The 26,672-nt window shown below is 43.1% G+C and overlaps 1 protein-coding gene and 1 pseudogene across 1 annotated transcript in view; both read left to right on the top strand.

Moving 5' to 3' along the window:
• ATF2 (activating transcription factor 2) overlaps positions 1-26,672 on the top strand; it is a 428,571-nt gene that overhangs the window by 120,207 nt on the left and 281,692 nt on the right. Inside the window, exon 6 of the mRNA XM_053698472.1 lies at positions 14,772-14,858. Coding sequence (XP_053554447.1) covers positions 14,772-14,858 — 87 coding nt within the window. The remainder of the gene's footprint in view (positions 1-14,771; positions 14,859-26,672) is intronic.
• Positions 16,693-16,802, top strand: LOC128646360 (uncharacterized; annotated as a pseudogene).

Raw genomic sequence — 26,672 nt, 5'->3', positions numbered from 1 at the left:
CAGATCACCATCGTTTAATTCAGGGGGCTTCTTTTGTGCTTCCGACCTGGACTGTAATTTCAACAGATGCAAGTCTCACAGGTTGGGGAGCTGTGTGGGAATCTCTGACGGCACAAGGAGTTTGGGAATCTCAGGAGGTGAGATTACCGATCAATATTTTGGAACTCCGTGCAATTTTCAGAGCTCTTCAGTTTTGGCCTCTTCTGAAGAGAGAATCGTTCATTTGTTTTCAGACAGACAATGTCACAACTGTGGCATACATCGATCATCAAGGAGGGACTCACAGTCCTCTGGCTATGAAAGAAGTATCTCAAATTTTGGTTTGGGCGGAATCCAGCTCCTGTCTAATCTCTGCGGTTCATATCCCAGGTATAGACAATTGGGAAGCGGATTATCTCAGTCGCCAAACGTTGCATCCGGGCGAATGGTCTCTTCACCCAGAGGTATTTCTTCAGATTGTTGAAATGTGGGAACTTCCAGAAATAGATCTGATGGCGTCTCATCTAAACAAGAAACTTCCCAGATATCTGTCCAGATCCCGGGATCCTCAGGCGGAGGCAGTGGATGCATTATCACTTCCTTGGAAGTATCATCCTGCCTATATCTTTCCGCCTCTAGTTCTTCTTCCAAGAGTAATCTCCAAGATTCTGAAGGAATGCTCGTTTGTTCTGCTGGTAGCTCCGGCATGGCCTCACAGGTTTTGGTATGCGGATCTTGTCCGGATGGCCTCTTGCCAACCGTGGACTCTTCCGTTAAGACCAGACCTTCTGTCACAAGGTCCTTTTTTCCATCAGGATCTGAAATCCTTAAATTTAAAGGTATGGAGATTGAACGCTTGATTCTTGGTCAAAGAGGTTTCTCTGACTCTGTGATTAATACTATGTTACAGGCTCGTAAATCTGTATCTAGAGAGATATATTATAGAGTCTGGAAGACTTATATTTCCTGGTGTCTTTCTCATCATTTTTCTTGGCATTCTTTTAGAATACCGAGAATTTTACAGTTTCTTCAGGATGGTTTAGATAAGGGTTTGTCTGCAAGTTCCTTGAAGGGACAAATCTCTGCTCTTTCTGTTCTTTTTCACAGAAAGATTGCTATTCTTCCTGATATTCATTGTTTTGTACAAGTTTGGTTCCTATAAAAACTTTCATTAAGTCAATTTCTCCTCCTTGGAGTTTGAATTTGGTTCTGGGAGCTCTTCAAGCTCCTCCCTTTGAACCTATGCATTCATTGGACATTAAATTACTTTCTTGGAAAGTGTTGTTCCTTTTGGCCATCTCTTCTGCCAGAAGAGTTTCTGAATTATCTGCTCTTTCTTGTGAGTCTCCTTTTCTGATTTTTCATCAGGATAAGGCGGTGTTGCGAACTTCTTTTGAATTTTTACCTAAAGTTGTGAATTCCAACAACATTAGTAGAGAAATTGTGGTTCCTTCATTATGTCCTAATCCTAAGAATTCTAAGGAGAAATCATTGCATTCTTTGGATGTTGTTTGAGCTTTGAAATATTATGTTGAAGCTACTAAGTCTTTCCGAAAGACTTCTAGTCTATTTGTTATCTTTTCCGGTTCTAGAAAAGGCCAGAAAGCTTCTGCCATTTCTTTGGCATCTTGGTTGAAATCTTTAATTCATCTTGCCTATGTTGAGTCGGGTAAAACTCCGCCTCAGAGGATTACAGCTCATTCTACCAGGTCAGTTTCTACTTCCTGGGCGTTTAGGAATGAAGCTTCGGTTGATCAGATTTGCAAAGCAGCAACTTGGTCCTCTTTGCATACTTTTACTAAATTCTACCATTTTGATGTATTTTCTTCTTCTGAAGCAGTTTTTGGTAGAAAAGTACTTCAGGCAGCGGTTTCAGTCTGAATCTTCTGCTTATGTTTTTCATTAAACTTTATTTTGGGTGTGGATTATTTTCAGCAGGAATTGGCTGTCTTTATTTTATCCCTCCCTCTCTAGTGACTCTTGTGTGGAAAGATCCACATCTTGGGTAGTCATTATCCCATACGTCACTAGCTCATGGACTCTTGCTAATTACATGAAAGAAAACATAATTTATGTAAGAACTTACCTGATAAATTCATTTCTTTCATATTAGCAAGAGTCCATGAGGCCCGCCCTTTTTTTGTGGTGGTTATGATTTTTGTATAAAGCACAATTATTCCAATTCCTTATTTTATATGCTTTCGCACTTTTTTATCACCCCACTTCTTGGCTATTCGTTAAACTGAATTGTGGGTGTGGTGAGGGGTGTATTTATAGGCATTTTGAGGTTTGGGAAACTTTGTCCCTCCTGGTAGGAATGTATATCCCATACGTCACTAGCTCATGGACTCTTGCTAATATGAAAGAAATGAATTTATCAGGTAAGTTCTTACATAAATTATGTTTTTGATTTTGGCAGCTGCTATCAATAAACTTTAAAGCTTGTCATTTATGTCCAGTAGAAATGAGTTCTTAAAATGTGTTATTAGTGCTTGCAAACTTAAGGACGATGTTCTTAGCATGGACTCACATTACTAACATCCCACCATTATAAGAAATGAGTTATTTATAATGGCTCCTGTTTGTGTCTGCCACGATCTGGGATGATGTATCTTCACTTGTGATAAACCTATGCATTTTTATTACTTACATATACTTTACCAACTGATTTTTACCTGAATAGTTTAGTAAACCAGAAGCACTGCCTTTCGTTTAAAGGGTCATGAATATAGAAACTGTACATTTATTATTCAGCTACAGTGCACACTTTTAAAGACTTTCTAATTACTTCTGTACTCTTTTCTTTCCAAAGGTAGGGAGAGTCCACAACTTCATGCATTACTGTTGGGAATATCAACACCTGGCCACCAGGAGGAGGCAAAGACACCCCAGCCAAAGGCTATAAATATTCCTCCCACTTCTCCTATCCCCCCAGTCATTCTTTACCTTAGTCACTATAGGAGGATGGCAGAGAAGTGTTAGAATACATTTTTTAGTCCATTAATGGGTATGTTCCCTTCAAGTGTGGACTGTGGTGTGTAAGTAACCATGTAATCCTCTCAGTGAGAGTTGTGGTGAACGCTGGCTCTAGATGTCGCAGGGAACGATCTCTGACCACTATCTAGACTTAAAGCGATCACCTCCTGGGAAATCGGTGTTATCGTTTTACATTGTTTTCTCCTTATCTTCAGGTCCCTGTCAGAAGTGTTTGGTGAGACTGTCAGACCTTCACAGTTTTGATCCTGGAGGTTAAGTCCATTATATTACTTTGAGGGATTATGCCTAGTAGGGCTGCAAATTCCCTGAGGGTATGGGGACATTGAAATACATAGTTCACAGTGTGATACTTTTATTATCTTCAGGATATGGGGACATTTAATACCTTTTGTAATGAAGAAGTTATTTTATTGAGCAGTTGGGGCCATTTGTGTTGCTGCTTAGCTCCTTGCCAACCAGGGGGACTCTGAGAATCTATTTATTTTTGCGGTTTCTCTATTAGCGGGGGGCGGTCTCCAGATGTGCACCATGTGACTAGGGCACAGTTTCTATCTCAGACTGGTCGAAGTTTGTTCCTGCGTAGCGATCAGCACAAAGAGTTCACTGCAGGCATTGGGAGAGATCTTGACTTCATTCCGGTCACGCTTGTCTAGCCAGGAGGTGGTGAGTGCCTCAGCCAAGGCTGAGGGTAAAGGTGCCACGCAAGTTTTACATTTATTTTTCGTTGCTACTATTTTGGGACCTTATACCCACTATGGAGGATTCTGATATTAACCCCTCATAGGGTTCTATTCCAGCGATCACCTTAACAAATGCATGTTTATATTGTGAGGAGACTATGGTTTGCCCGCTTGCAAAATTCTGTGTCTGTCTGTCTGCTTATTTTCTGTGTTAAAGACCAAGAAGGGTTTTAAATCTGGCTTATCCCCTGGTACTTTTATGCGCTCTGAGCCTTCTACCTCTAAGGACTCTTTTAACCCTATGACACAGGCAGTGCCCCACGCGCACCTTTATCTCCGGATGGAGGTAATTTCTCCAACATTGGTGTGTCCGGTCCACGGCGTCATCCTTACTTGTGGGATATTCTCTTCCCCAACAGGAAATGGCAAAGAGTCCCAGCAAAGCTGGTCACATGATCCCTCCTAGGCTCCGCCCACCCCAGTCATTCTCTTTGCCGTTGCACAGGCAACATCTCCACGGAGATGGTTAAGGGTTTTTTGGTGTTTAAATGTAGTTTTTATTCTTCTATCAAGTGTTTATTATTTTAAAATAGTGCTGGTATGTACTATTTACTCTGAAACAGAAAAGGATGAAGATTTCTGTTTGTAAGAGGAAGATGATTTTAGCAGACAGTAACTAAAATCGATTGCTGTTTCCACACAGGACTGTTGAGATGAAGTAACTTCAGTTGGGGGAAACAGTTAGCAGACTTTTCTGCTTAAGGTATGACTAGCCATATTTCTAACAAGACCATGTAATGCTGGAAGGCTGTCATTTCCCCTCATGGGGACCGGTAAGCCATTTTCTTAGTCAAACATAAAAGAATAAAGGGCTTAAAAAAGGGCTAAAAACTGGTAGACATTGTTATGGGCTAAAACGATTGCTTTATTGGGGCATATTATGCAGATTCTAGCTAATAATTGGCATTATAATCTTGGGGAACGTTTAAAAAAACGGCAGGCACTGTGTTGGACACCTTTTTAAGTCTGGGGGCCTTTCTAGTTATAGACTGAGCCTCATTTTCGCGCCATTACTGCGCAGTTGTTTTTGGAGAGCAAGGCATGCAGATGCATGTGTGAGGATCTAAGAATCACTAAAAAAGCTTCTAGAAGGCGTCATTTGGTATCTTATTCCCCTCTGGGCTTGGTTGGGTCTCAGCAAAGCATATAGCTGGGACTGTATAGGGGTTAAATTTGAAAACGGCTCCGGTTCTGTTATTTTAAGGGTTAAAGCTCTGAAATTTGGTGTGCAATACTTTTAATGCTTTAAGACACTGTGGTAATTTTTTAACAATTCCTTCCTACTTTTTCACATATTCAGTAATAAAGTGTTTTCAGTTTGAAATTTAAAGAGACAGTAACGGTTTTATTTTAATACGTTTTTTTGTGCTTTGTTGACAAGTTTAAGCCTGTTTAACATGTCTGTACCATCAGATAAGCTATGTTCTATATGTATGAAAGCCAATGTGTCTCCCCATTTAAATTTATGTGATAATTGTGCCATAGTGTCCAAACAAAGTAAGGACAGTAATGCCACAGATAATGATATTCCCCAAGATGATTCCTCAAATGAGGGGAGTAAACATGATACTACATCATCCCCTACTGTGTCTACACCAGTTTTGCCCACACAGGAGGCCCCTAGTACATCTAGTGCGCCAATACTTATTACCATGCAACAATTAACGGCTGTAATGGATAACTCCATAGCAAATCTTTTATCCAAAATGCCTACTTATCAGAGAAAGCGCGATTGCTCTGTTTTAAACACTGAAGAGCAGGAGGGCGCTGATGATAACTGTTCTGACATACCCTCACACCAATCTCAAGGGGCCATGAGGGAGGTTTTGTCTGATGGAGAAATCTCAGATTCAGGAAAAATTTCTCATCAAGCTGAACCTGATGTTGTGACATTTAAATTTAAATTAGAACATCTCCGCGCACTGCTTAAGGAGGTGTTATCTACTCTGGATGATTGTGACAATTTGGTCATTCCAGAGAAATTATGTAAGATGGACAAGTTCCTAGAGGTTCCGGTGCCCCCCGACGCTTTTCCTATACCCAAGCGGGTGGCGGACATAGTAAATAAAGAGTGGGAAAAGCCCGGCATACCTTTTGTTCCCCCCCCCCCTATATTTAAGAAATTATTTCCTATAGTCGACCCCAGAAAGGACTTATGGCAGACAGTCCCCAAGGTCGAGGGGGCGGTTTCTACTCTAAACAAACGCACTACTATTCCTATCGAAGATAGTTGTGCTTTCAAAGATCCTATGGATAAAAAATTAGAGGGTTTGCTTAAAAAGATTTTTGTACAGCAAGGTTACCTTCTACAACCAATTTCATGCATTGTTCCTGTCACTACGGCAGCATGTTTCTGGTTCGAGGAACTAGAAAAGTCGCTCAGTAAAGAATCTTCGTATGAGGAGGTTATGGACAGAGTTCAAGCACTTAAATTGGCTAACTCTTTTGTTTTAGATGCCGCTTTGCAATTAGCTAGATTAGCGGCGAAAAATTCAGGGTTTGCTATCGTGGCGCGCAGAGCGCTTTGGCTAAAGTCTTGGTCAGCGGATGTGTCTTCCAAGACAAAATTGCTTAACATTCCTTTCAAAGGTAAAACATTATTTGGACCAGATTTGAAAGAGATTATTTCAGACATCACTGGGGGAAAGGGCCACGCCCTCCCACAGGATAGGTCTTTTAAGGCTAAAAATAAGCCTAATTTTCGTCCCTTTCGCAGAAACGGACCAGCCTCGAATTCTGCATCCTCTAAGCAATAGGGTAATACTTCACAACCCAAACCAGCCTGGAAACCAATGCAAGGCTGGAACAAGGGTAAGCAGGCCAAGAAGCCTACCACTGCTACCAAAACAGCATGAAGGGATAGCCCCCGATCCGGGACCGGATCTAGTGGGGGGCAGACTCTCTCTCTTTGCTCAGGCTTGGGCAAGAGATGTTCAGGATCCTTGGGCGCTAGAAATAGTTTCTCAAGGTTATCTCCTGGAATTCAAGGAACTACCCCCCAAGGGGAAGGTTCCACAGTTCTCACTTATCTTCAAACCAAATAAAGAGACAGGCATTCTTACATTGTGTAGAAGACCTGTTAAAGATGGGAGTGATACATCCAGTTCCAATAAGAGAACAAGGAATGGGATTTTATTCCAATCTGTTCATAGTTCCCAAAAAAGAGGGAACATTCAGACCAATTTTGGATCTGAAGATCCTAAACAAATTTCTCAGGGTACCATCGTTCAAAATGGAAACTATTCGAACGATCCTACCCACCATCCAGGAAAGTCAATTTATGACTACCGTGGATTTAAAGGATGCGTACCTACATATTCCTATCCACAAGGAACATCATCAGTTCCTAAGGTTCGCTTTTCTGGACAAGCATTACCAGTTTGTGGCACTTCCATTCGGATTAGCCACTGCTCCAAGGATTTTCACAAAGGTACTAGGGTCCCTTCTAGCGGTTCTAAGACCAAGGGGCATTGCAGTAGTACCTTACTTGGACGACATCCTAATTCAAGCGTCGTCCCTGTCAAAAGCAAAGGCTCATACGGACATCGTCCTAGCCTTTCTCAGATCTCACGGATGGAAGGTGAACAAAGAAAAAAGTTCTCTGTCCCCGTCAACAAGAGTTCCCTTCTTGGGAACAATAATAGATTCCTTAGAAATGAGGATTTTTCTGACAGAGGTCAGAAAATCAAAACTTCTAAGCTCTTGTCAAGTACTTCATTCTGTTCCTCGTCCTTCCATAGCGCAGTGCATGGAAGTAATAGGATTGATGGTTGCAACAATGGACATAGTTCCTTTTGCACGAATTCATCTAAGACCATTACAACTGTGCATGCTCAGACAGTGGAATGGGGATTATACAGACTTGTCTCCGATGATTCAAGTAGATCAAAAGACCAGAGTGGGTCATTGTCACGACCGACGCCAGTCTAGTGGGCTGGGGCGCGGTCTGGGAATCCCTGAAAGCTCAGGGTCTATGGTCTCGGGAAGAGTCTCTTCTCCCAATAAACATTCTGGAACTGATAGCGATATTCAATGCTCTCAGAGCTTGGCCTCAACTAGCAAAGGCCAAATTCATAAGGTTTCAATCAGAAAACATGACGACCGTTGCATATATCAATCATCAGGGGGGAACAAGGAGTTCCCTGGCGATGAAAGAAGTGACCAAGATAATTCAATGGGCGGAGGATCACTCCTGCCACTTGTCTGCGATCCACATCCCAGGAGTGGAAAATTGGGAAGCGGATTTTCTGAGTCGTCAGACATTCCATCCGGGGGAGTGGGAACTCCATCCGGAAATCTTTGCCCAAATAACTCAATTATGGGGCATTCCAGACATGGATCTGATGGCGTCTCGTCAGAACTTCAAGGTTCCTTGCCACGGGTCCAGATCCAGGGATCCCAAGGCGACTCTAGTAGATGCACTAGTAGCACCTTGGACCTTCAACCTAGCTTATGTATTCCCACCGTTTCCTCTCATTCCCAGGCTGGTAGCCAGGATCAAGCAGGAGATGGCCTCGGTGATCTTGATAGCTCCTGCATGGCCACGCAGGACTTGGTATGCAGACCTGGTGAATATGTCATCGGCTCCACCATGGAAGCTACCTTTGAGACAGGACCTTCTTGTTCAGGGTCCATTCGAACATCCGAATCTGGTTTCCCTCCAACTGACGGCTTGGAGATTGAACGCTTGATTTTATCAAAGCGTGGGTTTCAGATTCTGTAATAGATACTCTGATTCAGGCTAGAAAGCCTGTAACTAGAAAAATTTACCATAAAATATGGAAAAAATATATCTGTTGGTGTGAATCCAAAGGATTCCCATGGAACAAGATAAAAAATTCCTAAGATTCTATCCTTTCTACAAGAAGGTTTGGAGAAAGGATTATCTGCAAGTTCTCTAAAGGGACAGATTTCTGCTTTATCTGTTTTACTTCACAAAAGACTGGCAGCCGTGCCAGATGTTCAAGCATTTGTTCAGGCTCTGGTTAGGATCAAGCCTGTTTACAGACCTTTGACTCCTCCCTGGAGTCTAAATCTAGTTCTTTCAGTTCTTCAAGGGGTTCCGTTTGAACCTTTACATTCCATAGATATTAAGTTACTATCTTGGAAAGTTTTGTTTTTAGTTGCAATTTCTTCTGCTAGAAGAGTTTCAGAGTTATCTGCTCTGCAGTGTTCTCCGCCCTATCTGGTGTTCCATGCAGATAAGGTGGTTTTGCGTACTAAGCCTGGTTTTCTTCCGAAAGTTGTTTCTAACAAAAATATTAACCAGGAGATAGTTGTACCTTCTTTGTGTCCGAATCCAGTTTCAAAGAAGGAACGTTTGTTACACAATTTGGACGTAGTCCGTGCTCTAAAATTCTATTTAGAGGCTACTAAAGATTTCAGACAAACATCTTCCTTGTTTGTTGTTTATTCTGGTAAAAGGAGAGGTCAAAAAGCGACTTCTACCTCTTTGTCCTTTTGGCTTAAAAGCATTATCCGATTGGCTTATGAGACTGCCGGACGGCAGCCTCCCGAAAGAATCACAGCTCACTCCACTAGGGCTGTGGCTTCCACATGGGCCTTCAAGAACGAGGCTTCTGTTGACCAGATATGTAAGGCAGCGACTTGGTCTTCACTGCACACTTTTGCCAAATTTTACAAATTTGATACTTTTGCTTCTTCGGAGGCTATTTTTGGGAGAAAGGTTTTGCAAGCTGTGGTTCCTTCCGTTTAGGTGACCTGATTTGCTCCCTCCCTTCATCCGTGTCCTAAAGCTTTGATATTGGTTCCCACAAGTAAGGATGACGCCGTGGACCTGACACACCAATGTTGGAGAAAACAGAATTTATGCTTACCTGATAAATTACTTTCTCCAACGGTGTGTCCGATCCACGGCCCGCCCTGGTTTTTTAATCAGGTCTGATGAATTATTTTCTCTAACTACAGTCACCACGGTATCATATGGTTTCTCCTATATATATTTCCTCCTGTCCGTCGGTCGAATGACTGGGGTGGGCGGAGCCTAGGAGGGATCATGTGACCAGCTTTGCTGGGACTCTTTGCCATTTCCTGTTGGGGAAGAGAATATCCCACAAGTAAGGATGACGCCGTGGACCGGACACACCGTTGGAGAAAGTAATTTATCAGGTAAGCATAAATTCTGTTTTTTAGCCTCCAGACTTTACTTCACAGCTTCAGTCTACAGTTTCAGCTGCATTAAATGCTTTGCCTATCTCTGGAAAACGTAAGAAAATGGTTAAGCATAGTTCCACTGACTTGGGGGTCAACACCTCTCTTCAGTCTGAGTTGGCTAGTTTGCCTCCCCTTTCTGAGGATGATCTAACCTTGGTTGCATCTGAAGGTGAGCTTTCGGAGTCAGAGATATCTAAAATTAAATCTCCTACTCCTGAGGAACCAAATTTTAGGTTTAAGGTAGAATGCCTCCGGTTTCTTTTGAAGGAGGCATTGGCTACCCTAGAGGTTCCGGAAGCTAAGCTTCCTGAAGAACCTATTATCCCTAAATTAGATAGGGTTTATGAGGAGAAGAAGGGAAAAGATTGGAACTCCTTTTTCCGCTTCTACCTTTTAAGAAGCTGTTTCCGGCCCCTGAGTCACATTTAGAGTTATGGAACTCTATCCCTAAGGTAGACGGGGCCATTTCTACTCTCCCCAAGCATACTGCTATCCCTCTGGAGGATAGTTCCTCTTTCAGAGATCCCATGGACAGAAAGTTGGAAGGATATCTCAGAAATATGTTTCAACATATGGGTCTCCTATTTCAGCCAGCGGCCGCTGTGGCAGCTGTCGCAGGTGCTGCTACCTACTGGTGTGATTCGTTATCAAAACTAATTGAAGTTGAATCCCACATGGAGGATATATAGGACAGGATTCAGGCTCTCAAGATAGCCAACTCCATTATTTGTGATGCTAATATGCAAATGGTCCGTCTGATTGCTTAGGCTTCAGGTTTTGCAGTTTTGTTGCATAGAGCTCTTTGGTTAAAGTCTTGGTCAGCAGATATGGTTTCTAAGACCAGACTTCTTTCCTTACCATTCAAGGGGAAGATTTTGTTCGGGCCAGGCCTGGACTCCATTATCTCCACTGTTACAAGAGGGAATATTGCTTTCCTTCCCCAGTATAACAAGGCGAGAACTAAGGGTCTCCAATCCTCTAATTTTCGTTCCTTTTGCTCAGACAAAACTCAGCGGACTCAGTCCTCCTCCAAACCTGAACAAATCAAGAGTACTTGTAAGCCAAACTAGTCTTGGAACAAATCCAAACTGGCCAAGAAGACTACAGATAACAAATCTGCTTGAAAGGCCGGCCCCTGATCCCAGACCGGATCGAGTAGGGGCAGACTGTCTTTTTTTCCTAGAGGCTTCAGTCCAAGTCATTCAGGATCCCTGGGTGTTAGACGTAGTCTCCCAGGGTTACAAGATAGGGTTCAAATCTTGTCCCACAAGTGGCAGATTTCTTCTCTCAAAGTTATCTACAAGACCAGAGAAAAGAGCAGCCTTTTTAGACTGCGTTCGAGGTCTCCTTAACTTGGGAGTAATCGTCCAGGTGCCCTCATCAGAAAGGGGTCAGGGGTTTTATTCAAACCTCTTTGTAGTTCCCAAAAAGGAGGGAATTTATTGCCCTATTCTAGACTTAAAATGTCTCAACAAATTTCTCAGGGTCCCCTCTTTCAAAATAGAGACTATCAAGTCCATCCTTCCAGGAAGGGCAGTTCATGACCACTATCGACACATACCTTCATGTCCAATTTCACAAGGATCATTTTCAGTTTCTGAGGTTCGCATTCCTGGACCAACATTTCCAGTTCATAGCCTTGTCATTTGACTTAGATACTGCTCCCAGAATTTTCACAAAGATTTTGGGAGCTCTTCTAGCTGTGGCCAAGTCTCAGGGTATCGTTGTAGCCCCGTACCTGGACGATATCTTGGTTCCAGCTCCATCTTTTCCTTTAGCAAGATATCAGACAGAGTCTCTTCTGTGTCTTCTCTGAACTCTCGGGTGGAAGTTTCCATGAAAATCTTTCTGACAGATCATAGACACTCCAAGCTTGTAGCAGCATGTCTATCCCATTAGACCACGCTATACCCTTTCGGTGGCTCAGTGCATGGAGGTAATTGGCCTCATGGTGTTCTCAATGGACATTATTCCTTTTGCTCGATTCCATCTCACACCTATACAACTATGTTGAGGCAGTGGAACGGAGATTACACAAACCTGTTTCAACAGATTATTCTGGACAATCTGACAAGAGACTCTCTCTCTTGCCGGCTCTGTCAAGATCACCTGGCCCTATGCATGTGCTTCTTGAGACCATCCTGGGAGATTGTGACTACGGATGCCAGCCTCTCAGGCTGGGGAGCAGTCTGGGGTCCCAAGGGGGCTCAGGGGACATTGTCCCAAGAAGAGTCAGCTCTTCCAATCAATATCTTGGAGCTTTGGGCGATTTGCAATGCTCTAAGAACATGGCCCCTGCTCCGTTCTGCCCAGTATATAAGATTCCAATCAGACAATATCATCTCAGTGGCTTACATCAACCACCAGGGAGGAGCAAGAAGTTCCCTAGCAATGATAGAGGTGTCTCAAACTCGTCAATGCACGGAATCTCACAACTGTCTTCTTACCGCGATTCACATTTCGGGAATGGACAACTGGGAATCGGACTTCCTCAGCAGACAATCCTTTTACACGGGGGTGTTCTCAGAGATAACTCTCAGATGGGGGGGGGGGGGGGGTCCCGAGATGGACCTCATGGCTTCTCGTCTCCATACTAAGCTACCCAGATACGGGTCGAGATCGAGGGATTCTCAAGCAGAATTGGTAGACGCATTAGCGGTTCCATGGAGGTTCAATCTCATGTATCTTTTTTTCCTCCATCGTGTGGTGACTCGCATCAAGCAGGAGCAGGCTCTGGTGATACTAATAGCTCCTTCGTTGCCACAAAGGACTTGGTTTGGGGATCTAGTAAGAATGTCTTCCTCCCCTCAGTGGAGGTTGCCTTGTTGTGCGGACCTTCTGACTCAGGGTCCTTTCCTACATCATAATCTCGATTCTCTGAGACTGACTACGTGGAAATTGAATGTTTAGTCTTATCCAAGAGAGGTTTTTCGGATAGTGTGATAGACACTTTAATCCAGGTTCGCAAGCTGGTCACTCGCCGTATTTACCACAAGGTATGGCGTACTTACCTTCATTGGTGTGAGGAACGCAGTCTTCCATGGCACAAGGTGAAGGTTACCCGAATTCTATCCTTTCTCCAAGATGGTTTGGAAAAGGGTTTATCCGCCAGTTCGCTGAAGGGTCAGATATCAGCCCTGTCAGTCTTACTGCACAAAAGATTAGCGGATCTTCCGGACGTGCAGTCCTTTGTTCAGGCTCTGGCTAGAATCCGGCCTGTGTTTAAACATGTTACTCCTCCTTGAAGCCTCAACCTTGTTCTTCGTGTTTTGCAGCAGGCTCCGTTTGAGCTTATGCATTCTGTTGATCTTAAGCTTCTATCCTGGAAGGTTTTGTTTTTGTTGGCTATCGCCTCAGCTCGCAGAGTCTCTGAGATTTCTGCTTTGCAGTATGAACTGTCTTACCTTATTTTCCATGCGTATGAGGCGGTTTTATGTACAAAGTTCGGTTTCCTACCTACGGTAGTCTTGAATCACAACATCAATCAGGAGATTGTTGTTCCTTCCTTTTGTCCTAATCCTTCTTTCTCGAAGGAACGTTTGCTCCACAATCTGGACGTTGTACGTGTGTTAAAATTCTATCTGCAGGCTACTAAAGATTTCAGACAAGCCTCTTCCTTGTTTGTGTTATACACTGGTAAGCGCAAGGGTCAAAAGGCCACTGCGACTTCATTATCTTTTTGGCTGAGAAGTATCATCCGTTTGGCATATTAGAAGGCTGGACAACAGGCTCCTGAGAGGATAATGGCTCATTCCACTAGAGCAGTTTCTTTTTCTTGGGCTTTTAAGAATGTAGCTTCTTAGGATCAGATTTGTAAGGCGTCTACCTGGTCCTCCTTACATATGTTTTCAAAGTTCTATAAATTTGATGTTTTTGCTTCTGCAGAGGCAGCTTTTGGGAGAAAGTTGTTACAGGCTGTAGTGCCCTCAGATTAGGGTCCGCATTTCTTTTTGCCCTCCCGTTTTATTCATTCAGTGTTCTCTGGAGCTTGGGTATTGGTTCCCAACAGTAATTAAGTAAGTTGTGGACTCTCCCTGCCTTTGGAAAGAAAACAAAATGTATGCTTACCAGATCAATTCCATTCTTTCCTGGCAGGGAGAGTCCACAACCCCACCCTTAATTATTTTTTAAGCGGCTTCCATGTTATTTTTTCTTCTGGCACCTCTATACCCTAATGTTTCTCTTGCTTTTCCTTGTTCCCTCGGCCGAATGACTGGGGGGATAGGGGAAGTGGGATTGATATTTATAGCCTTTGGCTGGGGTGTCATTGCCTCCTCCTAGTGGCCAGGTGTTGATATTCCCAACAGTAATTAATAAAGTCGTGGACTCTTCATGCCAGGAAAGAAAGGAATTTATCTGGTTAGCATAAATTTTGTTTTCTTTGTTGAAACATAGCTCCTTTCCATGAGAACATACATACTTAGGTAGGCCTAGGAACGTGCACATGATTTGAGCACTATTTATAACAATGTTACAGATATTATTGCAAACACAGCTACCATTCATTGCTTAAAGGAATAGTTTAGTCAAAATCAAACTTTCATGGTTCAGATAGAGCATGCAATTTTAAGCAACTTTCTAATTTACTCCCATTATCAATTTTTCTTTGTTCTCTCTGTATCTTTATTTGAAAAAGCAAGAATGTAAGCTTAGGAGCCAGACCATATTTGGTTCAGAACACCTGGGTAGTGATTGCTTATTGGTGGCTACATTTAGACACCAATCAGCAAGTGCTACTCAGGTGCTGAACCAAAAATTACCAGATGTGTTCAGCTACCAGTAGTGTATTGCTGTTCCTTCAACAAGATAACAAAGCAAATTTGATGTAACAGAAGTAAATCAGAAAGTGGAATAAAATTGATGTTTTTATATCTTTTACAGCTTGTTAGACCAGTCACCGTGGTGCCTACTATTCCTGGGATTCCAGGGCCTTCTTCCCCACAACCTGTTCAGTCAGAGGCGAAACTGGTAAATATACACAGTACTGATATTCTGATATTTTATTACATAACAACTGGAATACTTTTTTAACTTGGAAAAAGAGGACAATCTTTTATTATGTTATTATTATTATTATTATGTGAATCGTTTGAAAATAGCAGCTAATTTGGGTGTTTTTGCTTCCTCTTGTGTATAATTCCAATTTCAGTGCATTAGCAGAGTGATTGTTCAAAGATTAATACAGCATATATACAGTATATTTTATTTTTAAATTGTATAACAAATGAAAAACTGTAATGAATAGTGTTTTTTATGCATTTCAATTGTTTTTCACAGGAGGTTTTGCACACTTTCAAAGAAGCTAAACATACATGATCATTGTGAAAGTAAAATATGACTTCACATTTATGAAATATAGCTGCCTAGAATTGTGATTGAAAGCATTTTTTTGTTTTAAGCAACAATATCAATTATTCCATTCTAGAATATTCATATAGTTTTGCATAATGCATACAATTATTCAAATTTTCTTCTTAAACGGGGAGAGTCCACAGCTGCATTCATCACTTTTGGAAATTCAATCCAGAGCGCGTGGCGACGAAGAGAGTCTGTTTCGCTAGTTGTCTGGGTCACAGGAGGTGGTGAGTGCCCTAGCCATTGGGGGTGTAAGATGCCGTTTTTATTTGTTTCTTCTATCCATAATTTCTATCCAAGTTATGGAGGATTCTGATTTTTTGGAGACGTATGTCTCCGATTCAGATTCTACTTCTTGCAAAGAGTATTAGATGGCCCGGGTAATCCATACCCATCAGTTAAGTTCCGAATGCTGCTTTAGAGTGCTCTCTTCTCCCACAACAGGGAACTTAGAGTCCGCCGAGCCATCCGTTCCTGGGGATCCCACATCCCGTGAGGCGTGTGCCCTAGAACCTTCTTTAGCTACACAAGCAGGTGTCTCTAATGCCGTTACCCCTTCTCAGGAAGGCGGCTTGTTTCCTCCAGAGGTTAGAGCATGGTTCCGCATGGCCATATCTATGGCGTTGGCGCATTTACAACTTCCTGGGGGGGAGGTGTTGATAGCATACTGTCCGTGTTTTGTTAACCAGGGCTCGTCAGGTGTGGGATCGTCTGGGTCAGATCAGCCATCTGGGGAAGCGGTTTCCTCTTGACGCTTCAGGGGCCCAACCCTCGGGTCGGGGCTGTCAGTTGCCTTGGAGGAGGTAAGTCTTGCTATTCGTTATAGACTGGCATGCCTTTTTGTCCCTCTGTGGCATGTTTTGGCAGTGCTAGAGGATCCCAATCCTAATGGGTTGAGGGATCCTCGGTCTTCTGTTCCAGACGGCAAGCTGGGTTAGACGTGGGGGGATGAAGTGTATCTCCTTGTCGTCTCCAATTTATTTTCTTTTTTGAATATCTTATTCCAGTTCTGAGCTTCGGGAGAATGGGGTCTCTGATTGGCTGGTCCTGTTAGTGTGCCTATTCTTCTTGGGCGTTCACCTGCGGGTGCTGCCCTCTTTTTCTTTGATCCGTTTAGGATGTATTTAATTTCTTTTTGAGAAGTTCATCTCTGTCATAATTTTTCCGTTGGGATACATTTCTTCTCTGGAATTTGATGCTAGCGATTTTGTGGTCGCTTGGGCACTTCTGCGGATGTTGCATGTTAAGGTGTTAGTACATTGTTATGTCTATAGTTCCTTTTGTCGATTCCTATTGGGGTTTCGATTTTTCTGAGTGCCCTATGTAGCAGGCTGGTCCTGGTCGGCACTATTTTCTGTTCCTTAAGGTCTATATCATCCACGTGGTGCAGGTATAACTGGATGTCCTGGTTGGGTGGTGAGTTGCTCACTCGGATGAGGAGTTTGTTATACTCTGGTTTCTCTTCGAATAACGCTTTCGCCTTTACTAAAGTTTTCTGTGGAGAGGATCATCCATGAGTTTTCAAAACTTTTATGAGGCTCTGCCCCTTGCAGGACTGAAACATGGTAGAGGAGGCCTTTCATTCCTAGACGTCAGGCTGGTTCTCGTTTCTTCTTTTGGGTGGGGCATCAGAGGGATTGTACGCAGTCCTCATAGTCCTGTTCCTAATTGTTGGCGGGGTTGCAGAAGTGGATCCTGCTAAAGATTACTCTGGGGGTTCCAGAGGTCCTTTGGCCTCGGAGCTAGGGTTTTCCATTCCCAATGGGATTGGAGGTTTAGGTGACTCCTTGGACATCTGGGCTACCAGGGTGGGGTGATTTTTATCTCCTCTATGGTAATCTTATTGAATGTATTTTTTGATGCCTTGATGATGGTAATTCCTCCTTAAGGGGTCGAGGTGTCTTAGGCTTCTTTTTTCCCCTTCTTGGGGCTGGTTGGGGGGGTCATCTGTTTGGGAAGTTCGGGCATTTACGGCCTTTATCTTCCTCCTACTGTTTCTCTTCTACTCCCATGTTTTGGGGCTCTGGAGAAAGTGTTTGTCTCCGTTTTTCCTGGAGCTGCCCTTAAAGATGTCTTGGTTTTATCTGTCGCTCGACAGGAATTGTGAGGCTCATCCATTGTTAATTCCTTGAGCTGTGGGGGTTTCCAGGAGGTTGACCCTGAAGGGATTGTTTGGAGACTATTTTATCTTCTCAAACTGAATATCTAGTTTTGAGCTCTAACTCTGGGGTGTTGTCCCTCGAGCCTTAAGGAGATATGCTCTCTGTCTCTGGGATGCTTAGCGAATGTCCAGTGTCCATGGACCTTTTGATGTGGCTGTAGTTGCATCTCCTTTGGTATAGGTTCTCCGTATGAGGTATCCCTTTTGTTCCTCAGGGGTTACTACCTTGTAGCCGGCTCCGGTTTCTGGATGTCTGGTTTTCCAGACATGTCTTGTCTTGGATATCTCACTGAATGTCTTAGATGGGTTTTGGGTGGTTTAGTCCTTCCGGTTCTGAGACTTCCACTTGCCCTTTCAGGGGTTTTTGTTTTTCTCTTATCGGAGACAGCCTAATGGGCAGTTTAGCTGCCTAGCAAGTGGGAGATTGCAGTCACAATCTGTTGCAGCTATTTGCACCTTACTTGTGTGTTTAATGGCTGTTTGTCTTTCTTCTGGGCCGGCTGTTGCAGCCGGATGGTTCATCTACAATCGGTATTGCCTTTGCCGTCTGTCTTCTGCTGCACACTCCATGCCTGTGGGCGGGTGAGCGGTTATATTTGGCTGTTTCCTCCCCCTAGGGATATTGGGGCATACCACAGTATCCACCTAGTGCCACGGAGGTCTTCCCCTGTTCAGTGGGTTCCCCCCCTGCCTTTTGTGCAGGATGTCATGAAGGATTGGATTCTGGTATCATGCCGTCACTGTTGTTTCAGTGTAGTCTCTCTTTTGCCTGGGAGTGTCCCTTCTTGTAGGGTAAGGATCTGTGTCTGGGTCCTGGAACCCCAGCTCGTCCTATGTTCTGTCATAGCTTAGTTGGTTAGCATGCCAGTCTTGTTAGCAAATGGTGGAGTTTGCTCTACCCATTGGTACCGTTCAATTTAGTCCCCTCCTTTTTCCTTACTGAGGATCTGGGTGGTCCAGGGAATGATTTATTTTCCTGCTTTCGGACATTGTCAGTCGCTTTGGTGCTGAGTTTGTTACCTTGGAGAGATAGTCAAGAGTGCTGTCTGCTTGGTGAGCCTTGACCGTGTATCTTACTTAGATCTTGTGATCCTTAAATTGGAGGCTTTGTGATGTTCTCTTCATCAGCAGGGGGCTTTCTCTGCTGGTTTTGGATGCTCTCCTACTCTCTTGTTTTTCCTGGGAGGAAGGGGGTTTCTGCACTCCTGAATTTTTCCTCTGTGGGAGTCCCGGTGCAGTTCCTAGCTTGGTTGGCTAGTGTTAACGGCTGGAGTCTGCTAGACTTCTGTTGCAGAGGGAAGCCTGTGGCTTCACCTGGAGCACGATAAGATTTATGGTGCTATTTTTAGGCAGTTCTCAGGGGTGTTTTTGATCCCCCGGTCACTCTTGCATAGTGTGGATGCACGCTTTGTGAGGGATGGGGTCTACCTTGTCTCCCTAGGTTTCCAGGGTTGGGACGTTACATGGTCCCTTAGACTTCCGTTCAGATAAGGGTAGGGGTTTTTTCCTCCCTTCTCTTTGTTCGGTCGTTGGAGTTCGTTTTCTATGCGTTTTTGTCCTGTTGCAACCTTGGTTTGCGCTTGGAGTTGGGCTAGGGTTCCTTTTACCCTAGCTTGTTGGTCTTTAGATCTCTGTTGAGTTCTTCTTCCTCTTCCCTTCAGGGGGGTATGTGGAGGTCCCCTTCCTTCGGGTCGGGGGATAAGTTTAAGTCTGGGCTTGGAGCCTGCGGGACTTGTCTCCTCAGAGGCTTTGTGCTTGGTGGAATCTATTGATTCTGAGCGGTCTCTAATGAGGGCCTTGCTGGTTTTAACTGATGGGCAGTTACCTGGTCCTTTCAGATTATATCCTTCTGTTTCTGGTAAAGCAGTTGTTTTTGTCAGGTGTTTGGGTAATTTCAGGCTGTGGTGCCCTCCGAATGGGCTGCCTCGTCTACCCGCCCTCTATAGCTTGGGTATTGTGTTCCCAAAAGTGATGAATGCAGCTGTGGACTCTCCCCGTTTAAAAAGAAAAACTTAAAGTATGCTTACCTGATAAATTTCTTTTTTTCTGATGGGAGAGTCCACAGCTCCCCGCCCACATTTTTATATGGGGTGGCCGTTTATTTTATTCTTCTGGCACCTTTTTCACCCTGATATTTCTCCTACTGTTCCTTGTTCCCTTGTCAGAATGACTGGGGGATGAGGGAAGTGGGTGAGGTATTTAAGCCTTTGGCTGGGGTGTATTTGCCTCCTCCTGGTGGCCAGGTTCTGAATTCCCAAAAGTGATGAATGCAGCTGTGGACTCTCCCCGTCAGAAAAAAAGAAAATTATCAGGTAAGCATAATTAAAGTTTTCAAAAACACTTAAGAGACATGAAACCCAAAATGTATTTTATGATTCAGATAGAGAATACAATTTTAAACAACTTTTCAATTTACTTCTATTATCTATTTTGTGCTATTCTCTTGGTATCCTTTGTTGAATAAGCAGCAGTGCACTGATGGATGCTAGCTGAATGCATTGGGTGAGCCAGTAACATGGGGCATATATGGACAGGCACCAATCGGGAGCTTGTGAGCCTACCTAGGTATTCTTTTCAACAAAGTATACCAGGAGAACAAAACAAATTACATAATAGAAGTAAATTGGAAAGTTGTTTACAATCACGTGCTATCCAAATCATGAAAGAAAGAAAAGAAAAAAACGAGGGTTTCATGTCCCTTTAATTGCAGATATAATTTAACAGTCTGACTGTGATATCTTAGTTGTGTGTAAGTTTCATATTTTTAGTTGAGTTGTATTTTAACTTATTATTTAACAAGCAGAGGATTTTTATTAACGGCTGAGCTATGCCATTCAGTATAAGACAAAATAGGGTTTTTAGGGGCCAGGTCAGTTGGAAAAGTCCAAAAATCAGAAAACCCCCCACAGAAATGCAGTGTTTTCTTATGCACTAGAATACGTCATTTGAATTTACTAATTTCCATTCAAAATTAAATAGTGTGAGGCCACTTGAAAACCACACTATAACCAGATTTTTCTAATGAACTTTTTAAAAGACAGTGAAAAGCTTTGCTCTTTCCTTCCCCCTTCTCAACTTTGCATGGCTAATCCATAAATACTGGAGGAGATAGGTTTGATTGTGAAAAATGTTTTCTAAGGCTTTATATTAACCCATTTGTTATTAATTATTTTTACTTTTGTCAACGAATCCTCCATGTGCAGCAATTACAGACTTACAGACCTTTGTTGTTTGAATTGTCGATTTGTTAAGGTAATCTGAAGAGATTTCACTCCATGCTTCCTGAAGCACCTCCCACGAGTTGGATTGGTTTCACAGGCACTTCTTACATACCATACGGTCAAGCTTCTCCCACAAACGCTCAATAGGGTTTAGATCTGGTGACTGTGCTGCTCACTCCAGTAAAGACAGGATACCAGCTAACTGCTTCTTCCCTAAATAGTTCTTGCATAGCTTGAAGCTGTTTCTTTTACCCATCTTAATCTTTTCATTTTATTGGCCAGTCTGGTATATGTTTTTATTTTTTGCAACATTGCTTAGAAGGCCAGCATGCCGGAGTCACCTCTTCACTGTTGACATTGAGACTGGTGTTTTACAGGTATTATTTAAAGGGCCATAATACCCAAATGTTTAAACACTTGAAAGTGATGCAGCATAGCTTTAAAAAGCTGACTAGAAAATATCTCCTGAACATCTCTATGTAAAAAAGAAAGATATTTTACCTCAAAAGTTCCTCAGTAGCCACCTCCCATTGTAAAGGATTTCTAAGCAGCATTTTAGTGTGTCTGTCCTAGGACAGCTGAAAGGATGAGCCTCGTGAACTCTCAGGTAAAGGAAGCTTACTATGAAATCTCATGAGAGTTAAGTCAAATCTCATGAGATCACAGTAAGAGTTCATGACCTCAGCACTGCTGATGCTGATTGGCTGCTGTTCATTTCTTCATTCTTTTTTTATTTTTATCTGCAGCTGGGCAGCAGCTGACATATTACTTTTTACACAGAACTTACTCTGCTGAGCTGAGGAGATTGTGAGGTAAAATATCTTCCTTTTTTACATAGAGATGCTCAGGTGATATTTTCCTGTCAGCTTTTTACAGTTATACTGCATCAGTTTCAAGTGATTTAGCATATGAGTATTATGTCCCTTTAATGAAGTTGCCAGTTGAGATTCTGTGAGGTGTTTGTTTCTCAACCTAGACACTTTGATGTATTTGTCCTCTTGCTCAGTTGTGCACTGGGGCCTCCCACTCCTTTTTCTATTCAGGTTAGAGCCAGTTTGCGCTGTTATGTGTTTCCAGATGGTTTATGTCACAATCTTTGTCTCTATCAGACAAGGGACAATTTGTATTGGGTTCCGTCTGTCAGTACCTTTAGTCTCTATTATTTCCTTCAGTTGCTATATATGCATAGAAGTTTTAACAGCATTGGATTCAATTCCCTTTGCTCATTTTCTATGGAAAGATCCTTTCCAGCTTTTTATGAGTGTTGTTTCTTCAAGAACATGGTTGGAGGATCAATTAATCAAAAAGTTTGTTGATTCCTCAGACAAGAGTAACCTTTTTTAGATTTCCGGATAGATTCAGTGTCCATGACTCTGTCTCTGTTGGACAGGAGACGTCTGAAATTGGTTTCAGCTTATCGAAACCTTCAGTCTCAATCATTCCCTTCGGTAGCCTTATGCATGGAAATTCTAGGTTCTTTTGACTGCTGCATTGGACGTGTTCCCCTTTGCTCATTTTCACATGCGACCTCTTCAGCTCTGTATGCTGAACCAGTGGTGCCGGGATTATACAAAGATATCTCATTTAATATCTTTAAAACTGATTGTTCGACACCCTCTGACGTGGTACAGACCACCATCGTTTAGTTCAGGGGGCTTCTTTTTTTCTTCCAACCTGGACTGTGATCTCAACAGATGCAAGTCTGACAGGTTGGGGAGCTGTATGGGGGTTTCTGACAGCACAAGGGGTTTGGGAAATCTCAGGAGGTGAGATTACCAATCAATATTTTGGAACTCCGTGCAATTTTCAGAAGCTCTTCAGTCATGGCCTCTTCTAAAGAGAGAATAGTTCATTTGTTTTCAGACAGACAATGTCACAACTGTGGCATATATCAATCATCAAGGAGGGACTCACAGTCCTCTGGCTATGAAAGAAGTATCTCGAATACTGGTTTGGGCGGAATCCAGCTCCTGTCTAATCTCTGCGGTTCATATCCCAGGTATTGACAATTGGAAAGCGGATTATCTCAGTCGCCAAACGTTACATTCGAGCGAGTGGTCTCTTCACCCAGAGGTGTTTCTTCAGATTGTTCAAATGTGGGGACTTCCAGAAATAGATCTGATGGCTTCTCATCTAAACAAGAAACTTCCCAGGTATCTGTCCAGATCCAGGGATCCTCAGGCGGAAGCAGTGGATGCATTGTCACTTCCTTGGAAGTATCATCCTGCCTATATCTTTCCGCCTCTAGTTCTTCTTCCAAGAGTAATCTCCAAGATTCTGAAGGAATGCTCGTTTTTTCTGCTGGTGGCTCCAGCATGGTCTCTCAGGTTTTGGTATACGGATCTTGTCCGCATGGCTTCTTGCCAACCGTGGACTCTTCCGTTAAGACCAGACCTTCTGTCACAAGGTCCTTTTTTACCATCAGGATCTCAAATCCTTAAATTTAAAGGTATGGAGATTGAACGCTTGATTCTTAGTCAAAGAGGTTTCTCTGACTCTGTGATTAATACTATGTTACAGGCTCGTAGATCTGTATCTAGGAAGATATATTATCGAGTCTGGAAGACTTACATTTCTTGGTGTCTTTCTCATCATTTTTCCTGGCATTCTTTTAGAATTCCGAGAATTTTTCAGTTTCTTCAGGATGGTTTGGATAAAGGTTTATCTGCAAGTTCCTTGAAAGGACAAATCTCTGCTCTTTCTGTTCTTTTTCACAGAAGGATTGCTATTCTTCCTGATATTCATTGTTTTGTACAAGCTTTGGTTCGTATAAAACCTGTTATTAAGTCAATTTCTCCTCCTTGGAGTTTGAATTTGGTTCTGGGGGCTCTTCAAGCTCATCCGTTTGAACCTATGCATTCACTGGACATTAAATTACTTTCTTGGAAAGTTTTGTTTTCTTTTGGCCATCTCTTCTGCTAGAAGAGTTTCTGAATTATCTGCTCTTTTTTGTGAATCTCCTTTTCTGATTTTCCATCAGGATAAGGCGGTGTTGCGAACTTCTTTTAAATTTTTACCTAAGCTTGTGAATTCTAACAACATTAGTAGAGAAATTGTGGTTCCTTCATTATGTCCTAATCCTAAGAATTCTAAGGAGAGATCATTGCATTCTTTGGATGTAGTTAGAGCTTTGAAATATTATGTTGAAGCTACTAAGAATTTCCGAAAGACTTCTAGTCTATTTGTTATCTTTTCCGGTTCTAGGAAAGGTCAGAAGGCCTCTGCCATTTCTTTGGCATCTTGGTTGAAATCTTTAATTCATCATGCTTATGTCGAGTCGGGTAAATCTCCGCCTCAAAGGATTACAGCTCATTCTACTAGGTCAGTTTCTACTTCCTGGGCGTTTAGGAATGAAGCTTCGATTGATCAGATTTGCAAAGCAGCAACTTGGTCTTCTTTGCATACTTTTACTAAATTCTACCATTTTGATGTGTATTCTTCTTCTGAAGCAGTTTTTGGTAGAAAAATGCTTCAGGCAGCTGTTTCAGTTTGATTCTTCTGCTTATAATTTCAGTTTTCTTCATTATAAGATTTAAACTTTATTTTGGGTGTGGATTATTTTTCAGCGGAATTGGCTGTCTTTATTTTATCCCTCCCTCTCTAGTGACTCTTGCGTGGAAGATCCACATCTTGGGTAGTCATTATCCCATACGTCACTAGCTCATGGACTCTTGCTAATTACATGAAAGAAAACATAATTTATGTAAGAACTTACCTGATAAATTCATTTCTTTCATATTAGCAAGAGTCCATGAGGCCCACCCTTTTTTGTGGTGGTTATGATTTTTTTGTATAAAGCACAATTATTCCAATTCCTTGTTTTTTATGCTTTCGCACTTTTTTCTTATCACCCCACTTCTTGGCTATTCGTTAAACTGATTTGTGGGTGTGGTGAGGGGTGTATTTATAGGCATTTTGAGGTTTGGGAAACTTTGCCCCTCCTGGTAGGAATGTATATCCCATACTTCACTAGCTCATGGACTCTTGCTAATATGAAAGAAATGAATTTATCAGGTAAGTTTTTACATAAATTATGTTTTTCTTCCCTATGTCCTCTGCTGGTGTGGAGGTGATTGGGAGACTAGCCCTGTTAGAGGGTTTTTTTTTACCTCAAGGTATTCCTTATGTTGTCTTGAGGCCTTCATAAGTCTCTTCATAAGATTTCTACCCTTGCTCCTTGGAGCGTTGAACTTTGGCTAGGGCGGGGCTTTCAAGTTCTTCACGCTATCCGGATTCTCTGGGTATGCATTCATATACCTTATGTCTGGCCTTTTAGCCAGTTGGGGTGTTTAGTTCTAGGGTAAGGTTGCCTGAACTATTAGGTGCCCAGACCTGTTTTTCTCCTGGAACTTCCGGTTTCTGAGGCTTTGCTTGGCCTTTTTCCTGACCCAGTTTTGGGTTTTTTTGGAATCTTGTATCTCAGGGCTGGTCGGAGTGTTCCACGGTAGTGGGAACTTGGGCTATGTCCTTGCTCCGTCTACCTGGCCTGGTCATGGTTAGCCAGGTTTTCGGAGTATTTATTACTCTTTGGAACAGAGTAGCCCATGTCATCTAGTGGTTAGCTGTGTGGCTTGCACCTCAAAGGTTGTTAGTTCATACCCAGCTGTGAGCGCTGGATGTCCACTTTCTGGTGCGCCTTATGGTTGCATTCCCCTGGTCAGCTTGCCAGTGTACCCGTGGATTCCCTGCTCTGCAGGTGAATGGGTTGGCTGTGCCTCTGCTTGGCAAGCTACTTGTAGGGGGGTCCTTTTCTAGGACATTTGTGTTGGGGACTTATCTTCCCATTAGCCGGTTGCTTCAGGCCTTGAGGACAGTTGTTGCCCTTCCGGCCTCATCCTTTTTTCTTTTGGGGATATTTTCCTCCCTATGGAGATGGAGTCCTTTCTTGGGGCTTCTCCTGGATGGGAGGTAGAAAGGTGGGATTGGTTCCCCCTGGGGTCTTGCTGGTTCCAAGTCAGACCAAGTCAGACTTGTTGGGCCTTTATTTTGATAGATCCTTAGGTCTATGGCCTTGTCGTGTGTTTTCAGAGTCGGGTTGTACTTGTACTCTGTGGGGATGGCTGTGCTATCCTTATGCTCGTTCCTGTACCAGTTTGGGGATTCTTTTGTCCCCCTATTTTTGATCCCTGGGGCTGGGTTGATCCAGCTTGGTGTAGGTCTACAGGTCAGAATGGCCGAGCGGTCTAAGGCGCTGCTTTCAGGTCGCAGTCTCCTGGATGTGTGAGCTTTGTTGAATCTATCCGTTAGCTCAGTCTGCTAGGATATAGAATTTCCTTTCAACTTGCTCCATCGCTTTTTAGAAAAGGGTCTACTCTTCCTTCGGGTTCTGAGGGTATACTCTCCTTCTCGGGAGCCTCGATTTAGGTTTTGTGCTCCCCTTTTTAGGGACCTGTATAGGTCCGGCGACTTTGGTTGCCTGGAGCGTGCCCTCTGTCTGGGGGTTGCTTTTGTGGTCTGTTACTTGCTTGACTGCTTCTTCTTCCTCGCAAGTGCCCTCTGTGTCGTCCTGATATGGACTCTGTGTTCTCAAACTTGGGTGTTTTCGCCTTGGTCTATTACACGTTTTTCGTGGTTGAATACTTTGGTATTCTATGTTCAGACGCTGGGAGGACTTTGCTGTTCAGTTGCATTAATTACTTGCAGGATGTTGGAGAGAAATCTGTTCTGTCTCTGTGCCTGGTCTTATCCCGGGTTTCGCTTGGTATAGGCGCGGCTTCCTTTTCCTGTTTGGGCCCGTTTGGGTCTCTGTGAGCTGGGCTCACTCTTGGAGGTGTTCTTTTTTGTATTAGGGGACCTTTCGGTTTCCTCAGTTCTCCTTTGCCTTGTCCCCTTGGGGGTTTCGGCTGGTGTCCCCTTCATTAGTGGGGGGGTGAGTGGTGGGGGACCGTCTGCTGGGCGACGGTGTCTCCTGGAGGACTGTTGGCTCAGTCGACTCCGTTTGCGGTCTCTAGTTTGGCTTCTGGACTAGCTGCGAGTCAGTGTCCTTGGGGATTTTCCTTTCAATTTTTTTATCGGCTTCGGACGAAGCTGCTTTTTTCAGAGGTA

Source organism: Bombina bombina, chromosome 1, assembly GCF_027579735.1.
Source record: "Bombina bombina isolate aBomBom1 chromosome 1, aBomBom1.pri, whole genome shotgun sequence".
In the NCBI taxonomy this organism is placed as follows: domain Eukaryota; kingdom Metazoa; phylum Chordata; class Amphibia; order Anura; family Bombinatoridae; genus Bombina; species Bombina bombina.
The sequence above is the reverse complement of the archived record's forward strand: the minus strand, read 5'-3'. Positions and strand labels throughout refer to the sequence as shown.